This window comes from Hippichthys cyanospilos, chromosome 4, assembly GCF_059441005.1.
Source record: "Hippichthys cyanospilos isolate Australia breed blue-spotted pipefish chromosome 4, RoL_Hcya_1.0, whole genome shotgun sequence".
NCBI lineage: Eukaryota > Metazoa > Chordata > Actinopteri > Syngnathiformes > Syngnathidae > Hippichthys > Hippichthys cyanospilos.
The window spans coordinates 12,461,431-12,481,967 of record NC_142372.1 but is presented as its reverse complement, the minus strand read 5'-3'; the positions used below and the strand labels follow the sequence as shown (position 1 = coordinate 12,481,967).

The 20,537-nt window shown below is 37.8% G+C and overlaps 1 protein-coding gene across 1 annotated transcript; it reads left to right on the top strand.

Annotated features, from left to right (window-relative positions):
* The first annotated feature begins 435 nt into the window (after positions 1-435).
* Positions 436-18,844, top strand: LOC148424644 (chromodomain Y-like protein 2). Its single transcript, XM_088414036.1, has 7 exons — positions 436-817; positions 5,682-6,243; positions 10,599-10,816; positions 14,533-14,705; positions 15,689-15,899; positions 15,968-16,111; positions 16,190-18,844. The coding sequence occupies exons 1-7, from the start codon at positions 794-796 to the stop codon at positions 16,346-16,348; spliced, it is 1,491 nt and encodes a 496-aa protein (XP_088270162.1). The 5' UTR covers positions 436-793; the 3' UTR covers positions 16,349-18,844.
* The last annotated feature ends 1,693 nt before the right edge of the window (positions 18,845-20,537 follow it).

Genomic DNA, 20,537 nt, shown 5'->3' with positions numbered 1-20,537 from the left:
AGTGTATTAAAAAATAATATATATATATATATATATATATATATATATATATATATATATATATATATATATATATATATATAGTTCATAATTGAAAGATATACAACTTAAAATATTGCTGTATTTCAGATTAAAGCTTAATTGAGCATTAATGACCCTGCAATGACAGTTTTGTGTGTATAATACTGGATCTAAATTGTTTGTGCGAGTGTGTGTGATATTTATTTAACCATTTAAAACACACGCACGCACACACACACATTTTGCATAATACCGCAATTGACGAGTAGTTTGCTCGAATAGACTGTTTCCAATTGGCAAATCGTAGCAGTTTAAAGATGATTTTATTATCCGTCTGGACAATACTTTGTGGTCGTAAAAGGACTATATTTTAGGTGTTATTTCGAAGGCGTGCTCCCTAATCAGTACTTGCGAACAGGTGGAGTGGATCTCGACGTTGTCTCGGCGTCGTCACTGAACGCCTCTCGGTCCTTCCAGCAAGGGCGAGGAGGAGGTGCACGCTCAGCGGCCATCCTCGCCTTGTAGAAACTCATTTTCGGCGTCGGTTGTTGCGCTGAGTAAACAGCACCGCCCGGTGCTCGCTTGTTTGTTTCTAGCGCTTGAACGATCCATCGCAACGCGCCGGGCTCGATTGACACTGTCTGCTGATCTGCGTGCTGACTGCCCATCGCTCGCAATAACAAGGCTGCTCGCTAATTCCCCGTCCAAAGAGCCTCCAAAAAAAGCCCACAGGGCAGGCAAGAACGAGGCGCCGCGGTGACAGCACCACGCCATGGCTTCGGGGGACCTTTACGAGGTATCTTGAAGCCACGTCTAAGCTATATTCTCTGTCATTTTGAGGAATATTGGAATTAGGAAGTAAAAGGGAGGGCGTCGCGTAGTGCGTGTGTGTCTGTATGTGTGTCTTTAAAAAAACGCGGCGTCCTGAGCCCTTTAAAAGAGAGCAAACTCAAGGTTTAGTCGACTTTATGTTGCTCCTGATATTGTTTGGTCCATTTTGTGACGGTTGTTGCGAATAAGTAAGGCGTTTGGACGGGCCGAAGTGCTCGGGGTGTCGCCGAGTTGAAAGTGCTGGTAAAGTGACAGCGGACATGCCGAACGGCTGCTGACGGGAGGGATGGTCGCGGAGGTGCGCGCACATGCCGGGAATGAGCTTCTCATCACCGCAGTGACAGGCCAGTCGCCGGCTGGTGCTTATGGGGGGCCGCAGGAGTTTCGTTTTGTTGGTTGAACGTAGGAACATACCTTAGGTTCATGACTCCTACACTCGGGGAAAAAAGTGCATGTTTTGAATTTTTCGGCATTTGTCACTGAGGGTGGTAATGGCCGCATAGCGAGAAAACTTCAAAAGAGATACCAAACAATTTAGCTATTTTCAGATATAAAATAATATTTTGAATATAATTTGTTTGATCATTTATTTTTCACGTATATCTTTACCACTTGCCACCACTTAGTACTTAGTCCAATCATTAGATCTTTTCATTAAAGACATGTCACATCAAATCAAAAGTATTGAAAGGAGGCCCTAGGAAGCTGAAATTTCACCTAGATGGCGACATGTCAAAGTTTAACATGGCATCACCTCTTTGTTCTCACACTATCAAGAATGTGCCATCCCTTGGCTAAAAATACTAAGAGGATAATGTGGAAGAAAATGACCCAAAAATAATCAGAACATGGCACAAGGGTTAAAAACAAAACTTTTTGTTGATTGAAAACCAAATCACGTAATTGAGGCTCAGGTAACGACCAATCATGGGGTTGAAGACAAATATTTTTTGCCCAGTTTCATCTGTTGAGATGTTTAACTTCCTCAGATTTTGAAGTGGTCAAATCTCAGATGATGTCCTTGCCTGCCTCTACCTACCTCCAGTGTTGTGCAAGTTACTTCAAAACTGTAATGCATTATTTATTATTTATTTCTATCATTCCAAAGTAATTAATTACATTATAATACTGTATTTAAAATGTAAGGCATTACACTACGATTGCATTACTTTTTTACATTACTCTCACCAACATATCTGGAAATGTGGATTCTAAATGTAGCTTATTACGCTCATGACATATCCAGTGGAACGACCTTAAATTAAACATAAGTAAACGTACATGCTCAAAATAAATATTGTGGCTCTCTTGGACTTGTAAATGATGTGTAGATAGCTGGAAAGGTAAAATAAAAATGTACAAGCAAAACAACAACTATCTCAAGGCAATCAAATGAACTGCATTCAAGTTATCAACGGCTTCAATTAATATTATACATTTAAAGGGTTTAGGAGTGTTTTTTGGGCTATATATTAAAATGCAATGTAATGTGTGTTACTGTCTATTTTACAAAGTAAAATCTTGTTTTTTTGTGTGTATTGCTTTACACTACCACGTTACAGCAAAATGCAGTAATGCATTACAGTAATAACATTTGTATTGCATACTCCCAACACTGCCTACCTCAACATCTTTGGTGTACAAATGGAATATTGTATATCAAAATATAAATTGTATTTTTTTTCTGACATAAATCTGGCTTTTCTTTCTTTCTTTTTGACACCTTTTATATGGCTATGGCAAGTAAAGCATTATCTTAAACCAGTGCTTCTCAATTATATTTTTCCAAGCCCCGCTTCAGAAAGAGAAAACCTTCTGCGCCCCCTCGTATAAGTATACCTAAACCTATATCCTTATTAACATTAACAAAAGATAAAAAAAAGTAATCTAAATCAACTTTCAACAACTGTTAAATATTCTTACAGCGTTTACACAGGTTACAGCTTAGTCTAAAACAGAAAAAACAACCAAGTGCATCAAAGTGCCTGAAAAAAAAAATCTCATTTTGTTGCAATTACACTTTGTAAAGTGTACACTTTGCAAGCAAAGCCTTTTCCCAGGGATCATCCACACCCCCCTTGTTTAAAAACAAAAAAGCAACAACAACAAAAACAATCGGATGTGGTAGCGGTCAAGTTGCTCGACTTCTGTTATCACAGTTTTCCTGTCAATATTTTCTCTGGATGTCTGAACCTTAATTCTTTGAATTTCAAATGATGAATGAATACTAAATTGCTAGAAAAAGTCACCACAGAGGTGCCTTTGAAGGGCCTGCTCTTTTAATGCGTGGAGAATTGGAAATGGTACTGTTACAGGTACTAGATTGTACTGTGTCTATGGACAAGCATGAACTACTTCTCTGTGAACAATTTCATACATTGAAATTGCTCAGTTACTCCTGGTAGACTTGGTTCTGCGCCTGCCACTGTGTGTCATCTGCGGAAACTCTTCACATTATGTCATCATGCTTCTCATGGTGGTGACAAAGCAAGATGCACTTCACATGATACAACAAACTATTTGTCATTGAATTTTTTAAATGGCACTGGTTAAACATAGCACGCATGTCAGAAACAAACTTCTGGATTCAGTTTGCATGTTCAAGTAGATAACGTTTATCTGGCTGGAGCAGTGACACATACCCTGTTACATCAGATGAAGGTATTGATGAGTCATAGTCATTTGTTTCAGTTTTTTTTCTAACTGTGAATGAATGTATGTATGAACGTATGATAAATACTTTCAGATGCAATAAATGTCTGAACATAATCATTATCATGAATTTGAACTTTTGGACCGTCTGAAATTATCTCCAACTTTTCACCTGCACTCTAGAGACTGTTCAACACAAATATAAGGTGCAACTTTTTTTCAAGATACAGTGATGCATTGACTTATGACTCACTTGATTAATGAGCTTTACAAGATTCGAGCCGTCGCTGTGCCAATTAAGTGTTTTGAAATAAGGGCAAACCATTTGTTACAATCCCTAAGATGTTGGCAGCAAATTTCACGGCAAGCAGCAGATGATGACCAAACCCTCAAAAACAAACATGATTACAATTTCTTAACTAAACATCATGAGTTGTGCTGCTAACTTAATCCTAACACACAATGGCTAACAAAAGTAGCATCACTGTTACCATCATTATAACCTTGTAAGTAATTGACAGTTGCTGCAACAACTCCTGTAGACAGGAAATATAACAATAATAACAGTATACTTCATCTTGTGTGATAAATGAGTAATATTCCTGCTGATGAATAATGATTTGTTTGGGAAGTTTTTACATGTCACCTGTTGAAAGCCAAGCAGTCTATGATGTGTCTTTAAAATCCATGACAAACAACCTCCATGTTGTTTACTGGACAGAGGAGTCTCTACTCCAAGAAACCAAATAACATCACACTCATTGAAAGTCATGTCACACATTGTTTTCCGAACTCTGATCATTTAAAGTGTCTGAAAACAGGAAAAACAGAAATTGGCAGACACTTGTCGTCAGTGTCCTAAGTCACTTTCAAAAACTGACGATTTTAATACAAAATACAGAAACCTTTTGGGGACTCATCCAGAGGGTTTATCAGACCTTTGTAATATATCATCTAATGTGATAAAGGAAGAAGGGGGGGATGAACACAGGGCTCCATTTTTGTTTTCACCCGCAACTTTGACATTTTCCCCATGCAATTTGTTCATCGGATTCTATCAACCATTTAAGCTCATAGAGAAAGCTACTCTCAAATCACTACAAATCGGGTTATTATTATGCCTCGATGGTGAGAGCCCTTTGTTTTGGATTACTTACGCATTTGGATCACTCGTGAGTACCATTTAAGTAAAGGTGTCCTGGCAGCACTCAATCCCAGCTTTTCCACTCTCATCACCTGACCTTTGGGCCTGTCAGTCCCGTTTCAGGCTCTTCCTTGTTCCAACGTTTGTGACAATGGCTGCATCCATATCAAACCGATCAGGGATAGAGTTAAATCCATACAATACAACAAACGGCTGGTGTTAGGCCAAAAAACGCATACCTCCTTTTCAAGAGACCCCATTTTCAATTCTTTAAACAAACAGAACAAAACGCCCATTGGTCAAAAATTTGTAAAAATACTACCCACAGATCATTAGGACTGATTTTTTTCTTTCAATATGAATGTTAGAAAATTGTTACATATGAGTTTTCAGACCAGTGCAACCAAAATGTCACAAATTGAATGAACTTTACCTTCAAAAATAGTTTATTTCATGGAAGGCAAAGTTGGCATATGTGTGTGTTGCTATTTTTGCATCTGTTTGGTGTGACATTTTGAACACCTGTGATTTATTGTATCTCATGCCATGAGAGAACAATGAGCTTCAAAAGAGAAGAAAGAAATTTCCGGCAGCTCATATCTTTTTATCATTTATTCTCCTCACAAACTCGGCAGTGATTCATTACGTTGCCTGCAACGAACCCCGACCACATTTGTCGGGAGGTTGGACAGAAACAGCAATTAAAGTAGCTTTGAACTGGGAGCATCAAGGAGTGACAAACAGACTGCAGAGGTCGGCTAACCGCACTGTGCATCAACAGGCTGCTTTCATTTTAGTACCCTCCGTCGCTGACTGTAATTTGCCAAACTTCCTGCTTGTCATTTTTGTGCAACTAAAGGTTAAGTCAGCTTTTGTGTAAGCACCTCCCATGGGTGGTATCAGAAGTCTTTAAGAGAGATCTTTAGATCCTATGGTGGACGGGCAGAAAAGTCAAGAAAACACAGTATGTATTTGAGCATCTTCAAGCAGAGGAAATGCAGTCTAATGTTCTCTCTCTCTCTTCCATTTTCAGGTGGAGCATATTGTAGACAAGAGGCGAAATAAGAAGGGAAAATGGGAGTACCTCATCAGGTGGAAGGGCTATGGAAGTAAAGAGGACACTTGGGAGCCTGAGCACCACCTACTGCATTGCGAAGAGTTCATCGATCGCTTCAACAGTTTGCGATTACATCCCCACAAACAACCGAAAAGTTTAAAAATTCCCATCAACGGCCACCTGGCAGCCACAGAAAACCCCAGAGCTCAGCCTGAAGCACGAAAGAAGAAAAGCAATAGTGAGACAGCCGTCGGGGTTCGAGGAGGAACTGCTCTAGTTGGAAGTAGGGGGTCAGGACATGTTCATAAATCTGGGAATGTGGGCATAGGATCTGGCAAGCATGCTCTGCAGGACAAAATGGCCAAAGCCCTAACCTTTAAAAGTCCAACAGGAGCTTCTGGCTTTGTGAGGGAAACTCATAATGGACACTTGAATGGAGATGTGGAGCCACACTATTACAGGAAAGCTTCAAGGTTGCACAGTACATCCTCGAACAAAGCAGACGGAGGTTTGGATGAAATGGAAAATGCCAGCTTGGGTAAGCTTTTAAAAGTTTATCAACATAGAAAGTTGTTGCTGGGATATAATTCAAATAGAAATATGTCCATTGTTAAAAAATGAAAAGTATATTTATTACAGTATTCTGTATACATAGTAGGTATGTCATTAAATGGGAAGTCAATCCAAAATGTTTAACAATAATACATTTTACGTTGCGTCATTATTTTAAACCTTGTAAAATCCATCCGATTTAACCCGTCTCAGGGGGCAGACATTCGGCTATTTTCCCACTTGCTGTCGACTGCAAATGACATTAGAGTTGCTCAGGTAACTACCAATCACATGACCAAACTCAGAAAATAAATGAGACATGATTGGTTGTTACCTGAGCAACTGTGATACCATTTTTAGTGGACAACAAGTGGCAAAATGGCTGCTCCCTAGATGGATAATAACTGGTGATTTGTGCCGCTTAAGTCATATCAACTCAATAATATTGTAGTGCTACGTCTAGACTTTCGCATAGAACATAATTATCATTGAAAGGAAAACTTCAGGCTTGACACTCCCTTTAAGTGAGATAATCTACCGAGTATCTCATTCACTCCCAGCCCCAGTTAAAATCGATTTTTCACTTACATATCCGCCATTGGCAATGAATGAGTTAACATATTCATTGCCATTTCATTAAAAATTGATCTTTGAAGTCTATAGCGGTCTATGGTAGTGAAAGTGTGAACAGCATCATGTTGAAAATAATTTGTGTCCGTGTTATATGTTCCACCCATACATACTCCTGCATAATCAATTTAGAGGTTGAAACATACCACCAAGAAAATGTTTTTTGAAGCATGCTGACATTAGTTTCTCCTAGTTAATAAACACTACATTTACATTCAATCAATCAAACGTGACTGGCATGACACACTGGATTTCTGGAGGCACATCTGGATGGAGGGAGGGAGGGAGGGAGGGAGGGGTGGATGGAAGGAATTAGTACAAAGTACAATTTGTATAGTGTATCAACAGTGCAAATTCATTGGGGTCCTGTAAATTATACTATTATAAACTGCCTGTAAACTAGAGCTGCAAGTAACAATTATTTTGAAAATTGATTAAACTGTCAATTATTTTGTCTATTAGTTAAAAAAATAAAGTTGTTTTAATTTCTGGCCATTTTTAAAAAAATAGGAATATTTGCTCAAATCTACAGCGCAGAAAATAAAAATTATTTTTTTTTTTTAATAATATTTTGTTTCTGCTTTGGTCTGTAACGTCTTAAAAAAGGTGAACACATTGCAAAATGATTACCAAATCAAAAGTGGACATTTTGGAAATATCTTGGTTTGATTAACACATTGATAACCAGTCTGTTCTGAAATAGGATCAGATACATCAGAGAATATTTACTGTCAAGAAGCTGAAAACAATTGGTTATCAGAAATAATTCTTTGTTTGATTATTGATTTGTTGTTAATTAAATAGTTGTTACACCTACAAAGCAACACTAATTGTTTCATTAACATCTGCTGACATAGAAGAGAGTTCTTCCCAGGTCTACAGTAGGTCATCTGGATTGATAGCTCACAGTGGATATAAAAAGTCTATACGCTACTGTTCAAGTGCTACGTTTGACTTGAAATCTCCCAAACACATGCGGGAATTGTATTATGGTCCAACCAAATCAAGGTTCAACATTTTGGCCCAAAATTCCAAAGGTTACTATATGTTTGGCGCAAAGACAACACTTGCTCTTCACCAGAACAAGACCACACCTGCAAGCATGATAGTGGCAGCATCAACAGGGGCAGGTTTTCTTCAGTAGGAACAGGAGCTTCAAGATAGAGGATTCTTCATTTGTGGTATTCAAAGAATGGAATTTGAGAACGTGTGTGTGGACTTTTGAAATCTACTATATAAAGCTCCTGCCATGGTTCTTTGCTGCAGAAGTTGATAAAACCTACGAATGTGACTGACTACCAGGTCACAGTCCAGAGCCCACACCACCGTGGTTAATCATTTATTTACATTTCATAATATCATGTCCACTGATATCTATGACGAGAAGAATCTTTGCTGTTCACCACACTTCAGTGCGGTTTAATGAGATTATTGGGAGAGATTTGTGTCTCATAGAAAAATTCACACAAGAAATAGTCACGATGCTATATGCCATATGTGGTAATATATAATTGTAGTCAATTATAGGAATGCAAGATTTCCAGCCACTAGTCGAGGAAACCCTACACAATAACATTGATATTGTTGTTTCAGTGGGCTCCAAGTCACCAAAATAAAATTAAAAATGTCAAATCAAAGGAATTCGTCTGCAATGATCTATTCTGAAGCCTGACAGAAGTCAGCCATGTTTAAGAGCCCTCAGCGACAAATTTAAACTGGTGGCTACCACATAGGCAGCTATTATTGATGCTAATCTCCTAATCCTTGAAAGACTCCTCCACTCACCTCACTTAGTTCTCTCTGAGCGAACCGTTATCCCGCTCGTGTGACAGTGTAGAGTAATAAGTGTGTCTCCGACGGCACACACAGACTTTCACGGAACATAAAATAAATACTTATGAATGTTTAGCGAGCATTTTATTCATTTTGTCATTATGATGATAGCCTCTTATCCTTACATGTGCATTGTACCATTGTGTTCATCAACCTAACAAGCTGTTGAAAGGACCTAGAATATGATGTTTTTATATTTTCCGCAGTTAAATATATGCAAATAAATTGCATTTAGCACATGTGCGATTTAATTTCTAGTTAAATATGAGTTTTATAGTACTGACATTTCAAACCAGGAAGTAAAATGACCTGTTGGCGGGCTGTGCTTCTCACCGTGAGGCTTCCACACCCGCCTTATGATGTTGTTCAATGCCGCCAGCCACAAAACATTCACCCAGCCATCATCTTGACTGCTTATCCTCACGAGGGTCGCGCAGTAAATGTAGGACCCCAAAACAGGTATTTTACAGACATTAAAATCAATCACACTCACGGACACATGTTCCACTTATCAAATCGGTTCTCCTGGGAACAAACCCAGTAATCATAATAGAAGTTCCGCCTGTGGTCAACTGACATTGGATGTCTGGCTGCGTGATAAGCAACGAATGCTTAAAAATGCATCAATGAAGGAAAATAACATTTTGGGGGTGTTTAGTGAGAAATCAACACTTCAGCATGGTTAAAAGCTCCAAAAAGTTGCCTTTCATGATATAACCCCTTTCAGTGTAAATTGTGCCAATGTTATTTTTTAAAGGGACAATGTGTAAGATTCAAACAGTTTTTCATTACGGACAGCAGGAGGTGCTGCATTTACTATTCTCCATAGCTATAACAGACATCCGAAGAAGCAGCCTCCGAAGGAACTCCACCTGCCATGTAATATGATTTAATGATGACTAGACATATGATTATTTTTAAAACATACAGTTGGTCGTTAAGAACACATTTATTTGCACGTTTTTGAAATTTATAATCATTTAATTTATTCCTTTTTAATGAAAAAGGGTCTAAATATTGCACATTGTCCCTTTAAGGATTGTCCGATTGGTAGTGGTTAACCATTGAAACAATTATTAAATTTAAATAAACTATCATATTCATTTAACCATAATCTCACACATACATGGGTGGCCTTCATGCAAACAGGAAGGACTGTCAAAATTAGTCTGAATCCAAATTTATTAACCTAGAACTCCTGCAGTTTACAGACATTTTTTTTTTTTTTTATTATTTTATGTTTCAGTGGGAGTTGAACATTTCAGCAAAAGAATAAGTTTATTATAAAATGAAAATTGGAGTCGTTTTTCTTTCAAAATACTAAGACGCCAGCAATTTCCTTTTTTTTTTTTTCTTAAATAAAAGAACACTAGTTTTCCTGAAATACTAACAAAATATTGAGTTCTGTGTTGGTCTGCTTCTCGAAAACAACATGTCACATGTTCTTTCCCCATTGCTATTTACAAAAAATAGTGTAATCAACTATTGCAGCGGGGTGGTTGAGTTCATTTCAACAGCAGATTGAACATGGACTGTTTAATTGATTGTTGATTGGAGTGATAGAGAGATGGAGTCCAACCAAGAAGGCAAGAACAATGTTTTGTTTTTGAGACATGGGGACTAGAGATAATTTAGGATGAAAAACCCTACAGTGAGCAATCGAGTTCATAATAATGAAAATAATATTTGGTTCATGTTAGGAGGAATCCTGGCCATAACAATTTTATGAGGGTTAATTGTGTTTTTTCCTACAAGGAAATAGATTCCCGAATGCAAAAAGTAGTCCTCCCATTTGAAAATATTAAATTGGAATATTAACGACCTCAGTTTTGTATGTTTACAAGACTAAGTTGACCTGTTTTATTTGTTTTCTGTCAGGCTCCCCTCTGGTCAATGGCAAAACGCATCTGCACAGCTCAGTAAAACGCAAGCTGGTGGAAGAGAAGTGCTACGTGTTTGACAAACGGCTCAGGTACAACGTGCGACAGAACGAGAGCAACTGTCGATTTCGGGACATCGTCGTCCGGAAGGAGGACGGTTTCACGCATGTCCTCCTCTCCAGTCAAACAACTGATAACAACGCTCTGACACCAGAGGTGGGAAAGCAATAATGCTATTTAAACTTCAGCTTTTCAGTTTCCATCGCTTTTTTATTTGTATGTATTTATTTTTATGTTAAGGGGGCACTCATATTTTACATGTTTGACAAGTTATTGTTTACATCGCAGCTCAACAACAGATATTGCTCACTGTATGTATATGCCATGCAATGGTCCATTAATTGGAAAAAATGTCGAAATCTCTTCAACTTGGTGAGAAGTCACCTAAATGAGGATGATGTTAGTGACCTTGTACACCCAAAGATTCAAAGATAGAGAGACTCTTCTGTTTGTTTTGTACATCGCCACTGATTAGCACTATTCCCCATCGACAAAGCTTGCCATCTGGATTAAAAGTCTAAAAGAACAGTGTTTTATATAAGTAACTCAAACCGGATAATGCAGCACTCAGATGTTGGGATTAAAATAACAGAAGGAGCTGATAAATTTGGTTTTGGCTTAAAAAATTAAGTATCCGATTATTCAAAACTGTTCAGCTGACAAAGTTCACCAAGTTGTGAACTAATCTTCAGACTTTATTCTCATGCGCTGTACTACCAGTTGAATCTCTTTGAAAAATAGTGATATTTTTAACAAAGGGTTGAAGAGAAGGTTGAAACTGTAACCTCGTCAGTTGGCAACTGCCGACTTGATTAATGTGCTTTCCTTCAACTCAATTCATGGGCTTGCATTTGAAAATCCTGATCCTGGCTGGTCTGATTTTGTTTAATACACTGAAAAGGTTTGTCCTTTGTCCTTTGTGGGTCTGCCGTGTATCTCTCTGTTTGATTAAAAACATCATCAACATTTGCCTCTGTCCTTCACACAAACATAGTAGATCCTAATTCTTAAGACCGGTGTCTGTGCAAAAAAGTGTGTGCATCTTCTATTTGATACCAGCGCAGGTCTAGTCTATCGTGTTTGGGGTGACGTTGCACACGTCTGGGTGTGCCGTTTCCCTGGCGCACTGATTAATTTGCTCAAAGAAAGTAGATAGTGCTTGTCGGAAAAAAGCAGGTGCATCTTAAAAATCGTACCAGTGCAAGTCAAGTTCAGCATGTCTCTGAATTTGGTAGACTGCTTATGTCCCACTGGGCGAACAGCAAACACGACAGGACTCGCCCCTCAACGCAACTGCTAATTTGGTTCCCTAAAGTGGACTATCTTCCTGAATTATTTTACTATACAATAATGTGTAATGTATTTGCTGTATAGAAATCAATCACTGAAATCAAACAAAAACCATCTGTATCACGTAATTAAAGCAATTATAATTATCATTCCAGAAATATTTTCATGTCATAACATAAATGCGCATGTCACATGCACACCTCATCATCCACAAAGAGATAAAGCTGTGTGAAGGTGTACCATTGTGTCATGCACCAGTGACCAGCGAGTCTACTTCTACTTGCACTATGTCAAACTCTGTGAGCGCTTTCCGCACTGGGATTACAAATGCAAAGGAGGGCTAATGCTAACATTGGCTGGGACTCTGCTGGTATCATTCCACCATAGCATACAGCGGCGCAAATCTCCCGTTACGCCAAATTCTACAATGCGCAACCTGCACCTGACCACGAAAATAGTGCCCAGTATCTCTAAAGCGCATTACTCATTCATTTCACGTTTACCTTTTTTTTTTTTTTTTTTTTCCGTTTTTCCGTCTCACAGACTGCAAATAGCAACTCTTACAGTAAGTGAGGTTCAGATTACTGACATTGTGTCTCCTGATGCTTACTGGTTCATTGCTAGCTCAAGCACACAGGAAACGTAGCAGTCTATTTTGGTAGACAGATGCATCTTTATTTTCGTGGTCAAGTGTTTGGGTATTTGTTGTTTTGGAAGAGAGATTTATCTAAAAATTATTCACACAAATAATGTTGTGATTTTCATATGTATTTAAGATCCACAAATGTAGATGTTCTATCAATCAAGTCCTCAGATATTCAGGAAGGCCTGTTTCTCCTCTGTCCGTGAGGAAGAAATGTTTCTGTCACCATTGATTGGAAACACTAGCTACAGTATTTCCTGTTGACGTTTCAAAGTAGAATCAACAATCGGAAAATTAGCTTTTATATCACCTTCTATTACATTATGTATTTATTTAACATAGGTGAGGGACAAAATAAGACCCACATTTGTTTTTACTGTTATTTTTTCTTCTTCTATGTCGCTAAAGCAGAAGTCAATAGAAGAAGAGTGTATTCCGAGTGAGGGCAAAAATAGTCAATACAAACTAAAAGCAAACAAAATTGGGTTGTATTTTGTTTCCTGGCTTTTGTTAAATAAACACATACTAGGTCAGAAAAAGGCTTGTGTCTGTTTTTCAGGATGGGGCTTGCTCAAATTCAATGGCGAGAGCAACATTGAACGGAGAAAGAATTCCGCTTTTAATCACATAAATATCAGAGAATTTGTGTGTTTGTGAGTGTGGGGGGGGGTTCATGCAACATCGTGATGACTTGAAAATTTACAAGCAGAATTAACAAAGGGTAAATCATGGATCATGGATGTATTTGTGAATCTGAAAACGTTTGAATACAGCAAAAATGTTTAGATACAAAGACATGAAAATTATAAATACATTTGTTATTCTGTCCTCGTTTGACGTCGCTGTCAAACTAGAAAGATAGCTAACAAGAGTTGAGTTGGTCCAATGAAAGCTTGAAGCGTGGAAGTTTAAGTCCTTTACTTGTTTTCCTGGCTTATACAGCTAATTAGAACCGATACTCATTTTCGTTTCTTTCTCTCTTTCTGTAAAACTGCAATAAACATGGAAATGAAATATAATTACTTTCTAACTATTTACAATATTCACATATTGATCAAACATACGTTACACACCATAACATACTTACAACACTCGTTCGACTAGCAACATCTGAGAAGTTAGCTTTCTGCACACACACATACACTACTAACAAGCTAATACATTTGGCAACTGTCCTATCTAGAGGAAGCAAATCTAAACAGAACTTGAACATATACACGCTATCATCGTTTGGACAGATAAACAACACAAGGATGACAACATGTACTCACAGACATATCATTTCTCAACTTTGCCACGAACGAGGTGTTTAACTATAGAACGGCGATCTTCAACTGACGACGGCAGAGCCTCTTGGGCATATAATGTAAATTGAACACAAGGTGGCACTAAAGGACAAAACAATAACCCCGTCAACCCATAATGTGAAACAGAACAATCAAATTGTGTAAATGAAACAAGTATAGTTCCAGCACATTTGTGTATTTGAAAAACTTTACAATCGCGAATACATTCGTGGATTTTATGAACATTAGAAATCACAAATATATTTGTTTGAATAATTTTGAGAATAATGTGTTGTTGTGCCATGCTGGGCATTTTGGCAGACGGAAGACATTTTTATACACAACCCTAGCATTCCTGACAATTTGGTGACAGAAAGTAGGCTAGAATTAAGACCAGATAAAAGCAGTTTGTGGCACAGGTGGTGTAACATGATTTTGATTGCGATGCAAGCAGATATATACATTTTCATTTCCATGTGTGCCGGGTGTCATTCTAGTTCCTTCATAAATATGCCAGCACTAAAGGCCGATCATTTTTACTGATTTATATTAAAATGATTTGGTATTTCAGGCAAGGGTTGACAATGTTTTCTTCATTCTTATTTGTTGTTATGTCATGTTTATTTCTCACCTGAACTTGCGTTGCTTTTTAGATCATGAAAGAGGTGTGTCGAGCTCTGGGTAATGCTGCGGCCGATGACAGTAAACTGTTATTGCTCAGCTCTGTGGGGACGATCTTCTGCAGCGGGATAGAGCCATCCTACCTGATAGGCCGTCTGTCCACTGACCGCAGGAAAGAGAGCAGTCGCATTGCAGATGCCGTAAGGTAAGTTGAAAGCGCTCCTACAACCACAGGACATTTCACTTGCTGTTTGAGAAAGATTATATACTGGACACCATTTTTCTTTACATAGTATCGGGAGACATCGTTTTGGTCGGTTGTTTCCGGGATAGTGGAAACTGGATTCATTTTAGTCAAACTTTAGTCCGTTCCTCACCTCTTTGGTGACATTCACTGTGAAGGAAGCAAATGCCTGCTGATAGGGCTAAAAGCAAAATATCAGGTCCAAAATTTCTAGCCACAGGTACACTACAGGAGGCATTTGTAAAGTTTAGAGCATTTACTGACATGTCTGCTATGAGCACTGGCAGTGACATCTGATAATAGCATGTATTCTTTTCACACAAACATGGACAATGAACTCAAGTTGTCAAGGGCTAACTAGAGTCTGTTAGATTTTCCAGTTATTAAAACCATCTACAAATGCTAGTTTCACTTCATTTTGCGTTTGATTTTCTGACTGCTGCTCGATCGCATCTCCCCTGCTTGAAGAAGCAAAGCTTTTTCCTGTTTACATTCCAAAAAGAGAAAATAGCTGTGTCATACCATTTGCATGCAAATATTCTTGTTCATCCAGGTCATTTTATTCTCAATGGGATGCCCTGAGAAAGTCATGGCATTTGGTAGATTTGGAATTTTTTAGGGCTAAAAATGAAACATTTTTATTGATTTAAAAAAAAAAACTTGACGCATGTCAAATATAATGGCTGCTTAGGCACTGCCTTGAGAGTCACCTTAAAAACAAAATTGATAAGGTAAACAGTAACATTTGTGCTTTTAAATATGCAACCTGGCTCCGTTTGTTAAAAGCATACGTTGACATGAAATTTGAAACAGGAGTTGGTTTGCTTTTATGAATTTGATTCTGTATTGATTGATTGTTCCAGTTAGAGAAAGAAACTTCTATGAGCTATCTCCATTGTTATGTAAACGTATCCTCAAGTTTTACTGCTCTTGACCTCATCTAGGGACTTTGTGTTGGCGTTCATACGCTTCAAAAAGCCCATAGTGGTGGCGATCAACGGGCCCGCCCTGGGCTTGGGGGCATCCATTTTGCCCCTGTGTGATGTGGTGTGGGCCAGTGAGAGAGCCTGGTTCCAGACGCCTTGTGCGGCCCTCCACCTCACCCCATCTGGCTGCTCATCTTACACTTTCCCCCAAATCCTTGGGGTGGCTTTGGTGAGCCCAAGTAAATGTTATTAGTGCAGCTCCAGTTTATGTTTACAACGTTTTCTTTTTAATGGCAGGCCAATGAAATGCTGTTCTGTGGTAGAAAGCTGACAGCACAAGAAGCGTGCAATCGAGGCCTGGTTTCGCAGGTGTTCTGGCCAACCACATTTAATCAGGAAGTGATGCTACGTGTGAAGGAGATGGCGTCGTGCAATGCCGTGGTGTGTGCGAAGACCAGAGCATCAAGTTTTTTGCTCTCATGAAAACAATTCCACAAATCTCTTCTCTTTTCCCAATAGGTTCTAGAAGAATCCAAATGCTTGGTGAGGAGCATCCTTCTACGCGTTCTGGAGGAAGTAAATGAGAAGGAGTGCCAGATGCTTAAGCAGCTGTGGTGTTCCACCAAAGGACTGGAGGCACTCTTTAGCTACCTACACAACAAAGCGTGTGAGAAGTGACCTCAGATCTTTAAAAAAAAAAAAAAAAAGATTGAAATGTAGGCCTTTGTTTCCGTCCATCAGCAAAGAAGCCCGGAATTGAGTTTGCTTCCAAGTCCTTCTTGATCAGGTTTTCAAAAGTCACTTTGAAAATTGACTATCCAGATGTTGAGTCTCCTTTCAAGCGGTCAAAACGACCAAAAGTGCATTATTTTAGTAGGAACAGGGCACTCGAGGGAAGTAAAGTGTGTGTTTCTGTGCCAATGTGAGACTCAATCCGGGTTGAAGGGTAAAAAAGTGTCTGATTGCACATGACAAAGTCATGAAATAAAATATATACATATATAGTTTAAGGTGAAAGCCAAAGTTTGCATGAGAAGATTATTTATTTAAACGTACTTGTACATTCCTCTCTGACTACCTAGATGTTCTAGGTACTCTAGGTACTAGAGCATCTACACTAAACGTGAGTTGTTGTTTTTTAGCAAAATAATCCATTCATTGGCATTTGGGAATTCTGACGATTGTATGGAATCAACACTTTTGACTTGGAAAAATAACAAGGTCAGGTATGTGACATTCATACTTCCTTTAATTAACTGTCACAATTCAGTTAAAGCTAAATACAGGTGATTTAAATAATTGTTCAAACGGAGATTAAAGCTCGGAATTGGGTAGGCGAAGTCTTCAATTCACACTGCAAAAATACCACACAGTTACAAGGTCCACACAAAATTGTTTTCTTCTTTCCCCATCTATAGCTTGAAATTATTTTAAGACACGAATACAGAGTCATTGCAAACATAATGGTACCAAATGCACATCTGTCACTGGTGTATTTCTGGATATGCAATGTCACCACCTCTGAAAGTCGACGTGTGAGGACGAAAACTGAGTTTGTCAGTCATGATTTGGAAGCTAGTGATTTTCACAGATATATTGAACCTGATCAAGGCATTGTGCATTTTGCTGCGTGTTTGTAACAGTACAATATGCCAAATGAATTGACCCAATACATTTATGCTCAATGTTTTATATTTGTTGTATTTTAGAAAGAGTGAGACGTATATATACAGTATATGCCAAGTTTTGTGCTTGTTTCAATTTTTGAACAATTCTTGTTCCATTTATTGAAATGATTTGTTCTCTTAGATTGTTCTACTTTGAACAAAACACGTTAAGTTGTGCTTGGAACATCTTTTATTTTTTTTTTGTCCTTGTTCCATCCATTTGTCTGTCCATTGGATAGAAGACCTTAAAAAAAAAAAACAACAACACTGGAAGTCTAGCTTGGGTTAATGCAGAGTGATTAGATTAAATGACATTAATAATAACTATACAACCTGTAATATAAGTGGAAGAATTTGCACTGGATTTCATCCCATTCTGGAAAGGAATCATGACATAACACATGACTTCAAGGTTCGAATAGAAGTTTGGAACATATGGTCTATGTAAAATCATCATATTTATTGACAGTCTTGTTTTTTTTTGTTTTTTTTTAACAGATTAACAAGTAGTCAAATGATGTTTCCACTAGTTGTCCTGTGATAATGTTGTTATTTGCTGTCAGGACTTTCTCTATCAGCACGTGATGACTATGAGATGTTCTATTTTAATGTGCGTCATGTTTAGGGTTTATTTTGATTATCAAAATATGACATATGTGGAAGCTATTTTGTAAAAAAAAAAAGAATAACAATAATGATAATTAAAATACATTACTATAGATTTAGAACATGCGGATTGCTGTACGTACTGTATCTAAAACTTGTTGCATGTGAGATACTGTAAATACTGTGAATGTGTGGCCTGTTTTTGCTGAGTATATTTTGCACCTACATTGTAAGTAGGTTTTGGTTGTATGTATGGATGTTTATTTTTGTATTTATTCAAGAAAAGGTGTGATTTGCTTTTGAGACACCCTGACTCTTAAGCATCCCTTTCTTAATTGTTTAAAATGAAATATATTGAATTGAAGGGTTTGACATGGCTGATTATTTATAGGCCAGGATATTCATTTTTTTTCTGAACATAATTTCTGAGAGCAAATGCTACTGTGCATATAATAATGTAATGTTTACTGTTGATGAACAATCATTTGTGAAATTAAGGCATGTTAAATCATTTCATGTTCAATGTTGTGGTTTATAGAGGTTTTGAGCAAATTATTCATGTATATATATCCTTCTGAGTTTCATTTGTGCCCACTGTTTTGACGATTTTGTCTTAGCAAGACAGCAAAGTTCATTGCATCCTACCCAAGCATTGCAGACAACATTGAAAAGGCTAGGATGCCCTCTGTTGAGCACACTGGGACTTACCAATAGGGTAGCTTGAATCAGGCAAACAATATAGGCCGAAAATAAATGTCCCTTCACAGTGGACACAAATGAATGAGCTTGGTTTCAGGAGGATATCGCCTTTGCTTAAAAATTGTATGAAGAAATGCTCCTCCCCCACAAATGGATACATAACAGCCTAGTTCCACAAAATAAAGAAAATATACATTCATCATTATTGCCTTTTTTTGCTTGCATTTTCTCATATTGAAATTGAGAGACAGGGGGAGAGTGAGGGCGGGGGGGTAGTCAGACTTGACTGTCACTATGCAGAAATTAGCTTTGCGTTGGCATGATGGCTATAGAGCACCTTGTTGTAGCCATGAGTGCATGCACAACAGGTGAAAAAGGATTGGAGTGGATTTTAGTTACACTGGTTGCAGTTTGACTTGGTGACCAGTAAGGCATAATATTGACAGTCCTTCAAATACAATATTATGGCCCTTGTGCTGCGAGGCAAAATACAGTATTTAATACAACCCTTGCATGAAGACTGTAACTAATAAAATGGATAGTAAGTCTTTATAAAGGGGCATTTATTCACAAGATATCTGGCTGTTTCTTTATCTTTCAAATATTGTACAAGTACACAGGGAACTTAATCCATTCACTTCAGCTTTGCAGCTTTGTCACCGGCTCATTTTGGCCCTGAATGAGCTTGTCATTTTTATGTGTATTAGGAATATTTATTTGATGTTGCTGCATCAGTGCAGGGAGAGTGTAATTCCCAAACTCATTTGCTTCAAAACCCTTTTTGAAATGTGTTGCACTCACCCGAGTAAGTATTATTTTCAAACCTACATTTGGAATCTTCGGCAAATTCTATGAATATGTTAGCAGTTTCAGAATTGTGCTGTATGCCAAGGTTGCTTTCGTTATGTGATGTCTACATGAAGTACTGTAATGCCATGTATATTTAGGCTATGTTTAAACTCACTTGCGTCAGCTACAATAAGGTCAATAACTTTGTGTTTGTCTTCTGCTTCTTCTTTTTCTTGGCTAGCAGACTGGGCATGTTTCATGCTTGACTGCTCTCTATAATTTGTTAAACAACTAAAAGATTGTTTGCAGTGACAGGTTATGTTTCTTGGATAATGCAGCTCTTGTGTTTTAGCACATTCACAGCTTTCTTTTACTTTTTTTGTAAGCTCCGTGATAATGTTGTTAAGGAAATCTCGTAAACTACAATCTGTATTTCCCACACTATAAGGTGCATCGGACTTTAAGGCGCACCTTCAATGAATGGCCTATTTTAAAACTGTTTTCATATATAAAGTGCACCGCAATATAAGGCGCATAGAATGGAAGCTACAATAGTGACTGGGGCTGTGTTAGGCATCCACTAGGTGAAACTGCGCTGAAGGGAACGTCAACAAAATAATCGGAAGTCAGTCAAATTTTTCAACCAGATATTAAGAATAAAGATTATTTGTGGAAAGAACTATCTGAAGAATAGGGAAAAATACCTCTTGATTACGGAAAAAAAACTGTTTGGATCAATACCAAGAGCTTGAAAGAATATAATTATGATTCCATTAAATATTCAACTAAATTTGTAATCATATGACAACCAACAACCTTAAAACAAATTGTTTTGTTGATTTCAAAAGCTTATAGATTTATTTTATACAATCACGCTTTGTTTTACAAAAACTTGCCGTTTTTGCACCTTGTCCCCATATAAAATGCCTCAAAATTGGAGCATATATAGCCAAACATGTGACAATAATTCTCTACGATCTACAAAATGACAATTTCAAACAGGGTGATAGTATCAAGAAGATACAGCCTTTTCTTTTTACTATTTATACCAATGATTGCAGGAGTAGACTGCCAAACAAACTACATTATTGCTGTGCTCAGTCTGG

Excerpts from the sequence above, each read along its gene's own strand:
- LOC148424644 (XM_088414036.1), top strand. The coding sequence starts at position 794 with ATGGCTTCGGGGGACCTTTACGAG. Across the intron at positions 6,244-10,598 it reads AATGGAAAATGCCAGCTTGG|GCTCCCCTCTGGTCAATGGC; the intron begins GTAAGCTTTTAA and ends GTTTTCTGTCAG. Across the intron at positions 10,817-14,532 it reads ACAACGCTCTGACACCAGAG|ATCATGAAAGAGGTGTGTCG; the intron begins GTGGGAAAGCAA and ends GTTGCTTTTTAG.